The sequence below is a fragment of the Pistacia vera genome, unplaced genomic scaffold (assembly GCF_008641045.1).
Source record: "Pistacia vera cultivar Batoury unplaced genomic scaffold, PisVer_v2 Contig671, whole genome shotgun sequence".
NCBI lineage: Eukaryota > Viridiplantae > Streptophyta > Magnoliopsida > Sapindales > Anacardiaceae > Pistacia > Pistacia vera.
In genome coordinates, this window is record NW_022196525.1 from 581,709 (window position 1) to 589,828 (window position 8,120).

Consider the following 8,120-nt stretch of genomic DNA (forward strand, 5'->3'; position numbering starts at 1 on the left):
CTGAATGTAAAAAAAAAAAAAAAGAGAAGAACTGATACGAGAAAAAGAGAAGAAAATGTAAATGAAAGGGAGGAGAAAGTAACCACTAACCAAGAAAGAGAAGAAGAGGAGAAGCGATGGGACTTGGGAGAAAAAGAAAAAAAAAAAAATTAGGATTTTCTTCATATTTTATATTATTTTATTTGAAGATTTTTTAATCAATATTAAATTATTAAGTTATCCCTTACTCTAACTTTAATAGATACTTAAATGATGCAAATGGTCTAAGGAATGTTGTATCACTTAAAGTATAGATTACCTTGAATTACTGAAATATTTAAAAAAATATGTTTAGTTAGGTTGAAATAAATTGGTAAGTATGTTATATTGATATATTTGGTTAAAAGGATAAATTGGTAAATATGTTATATAAATTACTAAATTACTTTTATTTTTAAATATTAATATAATATTATTTTTTATATAATTTTTTTAACCCCTACATTTAAGATTTACCTAAAATACCCAAGCCCCATAAAAGTTTATTTTTTAACAAAAACGCTCTCACCCACACAAGCCATTGTCGGTCGCCTAAACCATCGTCAACCGTCGATCGGGAAGTGCAACGAAGATGTTCTTTGAGGGGTTTTAAAGAGGAGGTGAAGGGGAGTCAATCGATGCAAGTGGAGGTGATTGCCGATGGAAAACGTGACCGAAAAAAGGAAAATCGTGCGGAAAAGCAATGGGCTTCACCAGCAATTGGGGGTAGCTGCAGTGATGAGGTTTGGTGGCATTTGAAGAGGAAAACGAGAAGAGTAAGATGGTGGTGGTTGGGACCAACGTTGATGTCGGAATCAGCCTAGATTGGGCTTAATACCGACGGTTGTGTAGAGGAAAAAGTCCAAATCCACAACCACCTGGCTGGAAATGGCCAGATCGACACACGACCGGCCAGATCTGGCCGACCATGTATCGTTCCAGCGACGTTGGCCAACGGTGGTGGCCGACCACTGGCAGTCCTCTTAGGTGACTTGTAAACAGTGTTTTAAAACCCAGCCCAGCCGGTTGGTTAAACCGGTTTAACTGGGACCCGGAGGCTTCAACGGATCGGGTTTAACTTTTCCGATTCACCGCAAAACCCTAAGATTTGGGAGGATGATTGGCAAACAATCGACAGCCGAAAGGTTGGGGCTTTTGAAGAGTATCTGCCGGTGAATGCAATGGTGGTGACGGCGTTGATTTCTGATGAGTAAATCGATCGGAAATCGAACAAATCTGGCAGTAGCAACAATGGGATTTTTCCGGCGATTGGCGAGGCTAACGGGGGTGGGGTGAGGTGGGTTTTAGTCGGGAGGAAGAGGAGAGTGATTCCTGGGTGATAGGGAGAGTTTTCAACGCTGACGTCGATGAGATCTGGACTGGAATACCGACGCCAATGTCGATGAGATCTGGCCGAAATCGAACCTATTTCGGCCAGATCTTAAGTAGATTTTAATGGAAATAGGCTTAAGGGGTGATTAGGGTTCCATCTGGGGTGTTGCCGCCGCCAATCAATCGCCGGTCGATTTGCATTTGGGGTGTGTTTGATAAAGTTCAAACTTATAAGGACTTACACATAATTTTTAGGGGTGTATTTGCTGAGTTTTAAAATTTTTTGTCAACCGGTTTGACCAGCGGTCAAACCGATTAAACCGGTCCACCCGAGACCTAGAAACTTTGCCAGGTTTCACCCCGGGTTGGGTTTTAAAACATTGCTTGTAAATTGTTTCAAAACTAAAGGCATTACTGTCGAAAAATTTAATTATTTAGGGGTATAATTGTAATGGCAGAGTTCATGTAAATTAATTTCAAAATAAGGCAATTATTGTCCAAAAATTTTAATATTTAAGGGTAAAATTGTAACAAAATTAAAATTACTAAGTAATCTTAAAATTCCTAAGAAAATAAAGGTAATCAAATTATCATTTATGTAACCAATAGTGTCTACTATCTACTATTTGTTTTGAAAGATTATCGAAATCTTATATTATTTGCAATGTTTTAAAAACCGACCTGAGACAAAACCTGGCAAGCTGACCGAGTCCCGGGTTGACCGGTTTAACCGGTTGAAGCAGCTGGTTCAACTGGTGAGGTCATCATGTTGAACTAAAGAATAAATTTTTTTGTTGCTTTCATGCTTTGTTTTAGGGGTGTTCAAAAGAACCGGTTGAAACTAGAACCGGTGGGTACCCTGGGTTTGGTTCCTGTTCCTACTTAAAACCAATCGTCAATGGGTAGGTTCCGGTTCCAAATTTTTGGAACCAGGAACCAGGAATCGAGACTAATATAAAATAAAATTAAATATTAGGGGGTTTAATAAAAACTTTTATAGAAAATGTAATGTGAACACATTTATGTTTATATTTCATAACATTTAAAGTAAGTTGGTTTTACTTTTGAGAATCTAGCTTTACAAAATAATGGAGTTTGTAATTTTGAATTTATAATTTGTAATTTTATTTTTGTTAACAAATGCCAGGTAGGGGGGTATTTGTAAGTTTTAAGGTTTTTTTTTTTTTTTTTGTCATTTTAAAAACTTTTGGGGGGCCATGAATTTTATAGGGTACCCAGAACCAGAACTAGAACCGGAACCGTTGCTACAGGTTCTGGTTCTGGGTACCTAGGAACCGGAACCATTGGTTCCGATTCCGGTTCTGGTTCCTACAAAAAGTATAGGATACCCGGAACCGAACACCCCTACTTTGTTTATGGGTTTGTCTTAACTCTTACGACCTTCCTGTTTAGTCTTCAGGTCATATATTAATAAGTCTAATATCTTCATTCTTCGATGCTCAAATCAAGTGTTCATTCATCATTCACCAAAATAAAATTAAAGGTTTGTTGTTGGAATAGTGGAATGTACATCAGTAAGGTGACACCGTGACAGTTACCTGGTGCTAGTGAAGATGAGCTACCGTTGACAGTTGAGTTGACCGTCGGAGAGGTGGAGCTTGGCTGTGAACATTGCAACTATGAAAAGCTGAGATTCAAACAATGTGAGGGGAAGAGGCGACAATTCTTGGGCAAGAAGAAGATGAGATCGACTATGTAGCTCCAAGAAGATTGACGACGATGGATGAACAGCGTAGATCGACGATGAAGAAGAGTGTGAGAGGACAAAGAAGATTGCGAAATGGGAGGAGATTCGCGGTACCCCAGTTGACGACGAAGTAAGCAGTTGACGGTGAAGGTTGAAGCGACGAGATTCGACGGTGAAGGGACTCTAGTGGAAGATTTCAGTTTCAGACTTTCAGACCAAAAGTGTGGGAAATGTCGTGAAAATGGGGGGAAAATGTTGATATTTGCTTTGGGATAAGAGGGTTTTACTGTTCAATTTATATAATTATAATGTATGGGTTTTACTGTTTTAGAGCTTAATTTAAATTTTTAATTTTATAAATTAGCTGATCCGGTTTTTTTAAAAATAACGGTTGGACTGACGGGTGCTACAGTGCATTGGTCCAACCGCAGGTGTAAGTGGGCAAACTGATATAAGCGATTTTGAGCCTCACCCAGCCTAGCTCACCAGCCAAGTCTCGGTTGAACCGGTTGAACTGGTCGAGTCGAGCCGAGTTTTAAAACAATGCTTATTTAACAATCAAACGTGATAATCAAATAATATAAGATGGTATTACCTCCAACCAAACACACCCTCATATAGTAACAAAATTACGGGTGTCTACATAAATATTTATTTATTTATTTATTTTGGTGTTTAAAGGTATGATAATTAGCTATCTCTTGATACAATTCGAACTCAAATGAAAGCTATAAGGTTTACCATACAATTGAGTGTATCACATAAATAATAGGATCCTAAAAATATTTTAGGTTAAAAAATTATATTGGCATGCTTAAATGTAACTCAAAAAAATTTATTCGTTTTTGTATATGAATAATGTTTGTAGCTCCTAGTCAATCAAAATGAATTTTATTCTAGTTTTTGGTCAACCACATACATAATAGAAATATAAAATTTTCAATCTTATATTGGATCCACTTTGACTTGTGAAATACCCATATCTCTATGTCTGAATTTAAGTTAAAAGATCATATCCCTTCAAGAAAATCTACTAAATACATTTTCAATGAGAAATTGATACTTAAAACACTCTTGAATCCCAAAAACAAATTCAAACAACCACCCAAAAATTAATGAAAATTCATCAAAATACTACCTATCAAGGGGGTCGTCGCAAAAAAATAAAAAAGGTAAGAAAATTCAATGCATTTGCTCTTGTAAGATTGAACCGACAAGGCACAAAGTAAAGATTACTTTCAACAAGTTGAGACAAGCAGATAGATATAAAGCAAGCTGCAATGAGCATAAGCATATCAAGAATGTTAGAGATCATGCTGATTTAAGGAATGAAGAAGTAAGCTTTTGTGTATAATACTAAAAGCTAAATGCTCAGTAAAGCTTTTGTGTATAATATTAAAAGCTAAATGCTCAGTAAATGTATCAAAATCTTCCTACTAAAATATTTCTTTCTTCAGCCAATAAAAACAAGTGTTCTATAATTTCCTCTTTTTATCGAGAAATAAAATGTCAATAGAAAATTATATCAGCTTCTTCTTTTGAAAGAAACGCTTTAGGTACAACACCTGCAGGGCTGAAACTATGATGCAAACTCCCAAAGACATTATACTAAACCATGCTACTCTAGTATTTGTTTTCTCGCTCACTGCTCTCATTTCTGCTTCCCTGTCAGCATATGCCACAGTGATCGACATTAGCTAATTCTAAAGAAAGAAAAGTTAGGATCATTTCCGACTACAGTTAGAAAGCTTACTTGCTCTTGAGATAGAGTAGATTCTCATGGATGGCCTCTACCGCTCCTTCAAGTTTCCTCAGTTCAAGTTCCACACCCTATATGTGAGCAATGCAAAATAAAACCATGCACGGTCAAGGGTAACAATAGAAAAGAAAATCCATATGAAAGCAAACATATCTGAGTGATTTTCTGCTGGGTAAGGAAATTAATACTAGACCACATGAGATTTGGTCCTTCATTTCAAACTTCTAAAGATTACGTTTTATCGCGTTAAGGCCAGACCATAAATAAAATTCCAAAAATGATCTGAAATTACCTAAATAGTGATATAAGCTTTAGTTTCATACAATTGGCATTTTCTCGAACTCACCATTGTTTAATCATATGTATTGATAGTATAAATAAAAAAATTAAGATACATATCTTTAACTTGATAAAACAAGTTTTGGGTAAATATAAGTGAAGGGAAAAGGGTTTTTCTTAAAACCTAATAATCAGACTAAAGTTTGCTGATAAATCAAACTCTATTTCTATTACTGCTATAGTGTCCTCCATAGTTCATTGACAGTGCAACTTCTTTGCACCCGATATTAGAGAAATAAGTTAGAGAAGGTGCCAGAGAAATGTACAGCTAATAATAGTTTTGCGCCTTTTTAACTCATAACTCTAATAAATATTATAACTTAAATAAATGAAGTTAAAAATACTAATATAACAGATCGTGATCCAGTATAAAGAAAACAAAGAAATGTCAGTACTCACTTCAATTTTCTCTTTTCTTGCAACTGATTCCCAATCCTTAGCTGCGATTCCCGTTTTCCAGTCAATATTGACAGTTACCTCTCTAGCTGCTGGATTATGGCCATCCAGCCAGAAACATGCCAAATAGTTGCCAGCTTCTTGAGTTGTGAAAGCAAACTGGCCATGTGTCACATTCTCCTTGTGATGAAGATTATTCCCATATGGTGAAGTTACCTATATTGTAACACAAAATGCTGTTAAAAGTTGCAACCAAATCAAACAAAAAGGGCAAAGTGTTTGCTTATATAATATCCAGCAAAAATGAAATATCATCCCAAGAAGTTTTTGATTCCTATTTCTTTTGCATATAAAAAAAAATAAAAAATAAAAAATCTACAACTCAATTTAGACACAAAAATTTATTCGCCGTGCAATAAAATCCACCACAAACTTGGAGAAAGAACAAATTTCACTCTTACAAACTAGAGGGGAAAAAAAACCATTTGATCCCTTGCACAAGAAGGCAAAGAATTTACAGCATAGCTAATTCCTTAGGTATGAAAAATGATATCTCAAACAAGCAATAAGATAAGATACAAAATGTACTATATAATTTGTTATTTATTATTATTATTATATTTTTTTTGGGTTGTCTTGAATCATACATGCAACTTCAAATTGTCTCCAAGATATCTCCAAGCAACTTCAAATTGTTCTATCTATTGAGTTGGCAACAAGATATCTCCAAGCAATGATATAATACATGCAACTTCAAATTGGATCAACAATTACCTGCTATGTATGACATATTCATTTCTAATCTACATGTTCACACAACAAAAAGTTCAATCACATGATAGAAAGCAAACCATACTAAATAAAGAAAATCAATTGACACCCTCTAAATTTAACAACTAAATAATATCAGCTTAACTTCTTCAATTTTTGTTTCATTTGCACATGCAAGAAGAACCTACAACTCAATAACAATGGAAAACAAGCTCCAACAAGCATTACAAACCCATGACAAGTTTTGAATGACCTTAGAAGTTATTTTTTGTAAAAAGTGCTTTAGAGAAAAAAATAATGTCAGTAGAAACATATATTTGAAAAAGCACCTATCAAGTGCTTTGTAAAATGCTTCTTTGACTTAAAAAAGGAAAAAAAAAACCATCTAAGAAAACACCTAAACGATGTTCCTTCTTAAGCACTGTTAGCACTTTTTTCATCCTGTATAAGTCTTTGAAGTACTACAAAATAGATGAATGCTTCTAGCAATTTGAAAGCGCTTGTGGTATTACCAAAAGCATTCTGAAAAATACACTATTACAAAGAACACATTTGAGTGCTGTTGGATAAGAAAGTCAGAGCTTTCGCAACATAGCTGAATCTATTCCCTAGAAACCGCCCTAAACCATACACAAACCATGTAAATAGCTTTGATCATTCCATGCCCAATAGAAATTTGACCATTCACGGGAATTTGAAATTCCCGCAACAACACCAAGTCAACCATTTGTTATAAAATGACCGAAACATTTAAAGTCAAACATGTAACGAATTTGAGCCATAACACGGAATATACACCTTTTAACTTGTTATAGAGGGTTCTAGGCATTTATAACATGGAATGTAACATTGACAAACTGATATTCAACATCTCAAAAACCTATTAAAAAAAAAAAAAAAAAAAACCTGACAATAATATCATCATAATTCATCACAAGATCCTCATTTCAAGCTTTCTTAGTTTCTAATCTACCAAATTTTCCAATAACATCAAGAAAAGTACAAACCTAATTAAAAAGTCAAAGCAACTAATTTCAATTCTAACCTAAATTTGATCCATTCAATTGAATTAAATTAATAAAGGAAAGAGATACCTTGACGGAGATGGTGGGAATATGCATGTGATCCTCCGAAACGACGAGGTAGTCGGCCAGAACGACGACGTTGTTCTGAATTTCTTCGGACACGCATTTGGTTCCGGAGGGCGGCAAATTCAGCCAAATGGCGTGACCGAACATGAGATTAAACGTGAAGGAGAGGAAAAAAAGGGGCAAAAGGACCTCCCAGCGCAAGTTAGCAGGGTTCGCCATCGATTTGAATATTTGATTTTTCGAATCAATGAATGAGTTTGAAAAGTTTGGATCTGTGTATTGGTGAAAGTTGAAACAACGGCAATCGGTTGTGGTTAGCAGTTACTATTATTAATTTAAGGTCTTAAGAGGGAAGGCCACGTCTGCTTTTTCATTTGTGCTTAAACTCTAGACTGCTGCTGACAGGCCCAATTTTAGGGGCGAGTCGGGCTTCGTTAATGAAATGAAAGCATGAGATTTGAAAAGGATTTAATGATAAGAGCAAACAACATGTTCCCACCCAAGGTTTGGACAAAACGTATGTTTCTACCCCTGGTTTCAAAAATTCCAGATTCTCATCCTTAAATTAATAGAAAATCATTTACTTTAATGGTCAAAGGGTAAAATGGTCATTTTCACTACATTAAGGTTGGTGGGGGGATGGCGGGGGCAATTTCACAAACACTTGGTGTGCACAGATGGGGAGGAAAATGGTGAGTCACCAATG

At 35.5% G+C, this 8,120-nt stretch overlaps 1 protein-coding gene across 1 annotated transcript; it reads right to left on the reverse strand.

Moving 5' to 3' along the window:
- Positions 1 to 4,414: 4,414 nt before the first annotated feature.
- LOC116112958 (transmembrane emp24 domain-containing protein p24delta3-like) lies at positions 4,415 to 7,741 on the reverse strand. The gene is made up of 4 exons (XM_031399081.1): positions 7,418 to 7,741; positions 5,556 to 5,768; positions 4,812 to 4,888; positions 4,415 to 4,723 (listed from the first exon to the last, which is right to left on the reverse strand). The coding sequence occupies exons 1-4, from the start codon at positions 7,631 to 7,633 to the stop codon at positions 4,579 to 4,581; spliced, it is 651 nt and encodes a 216-aa protein (XP_031254941.1). The 5' UTR covers positions 7,634 to 7,741; the 3' UTR covers positions 4,415 to 4,578.
- Between the last annotated feature and the right edge of the window lie 379 nt (positions 7,742 to 8,120).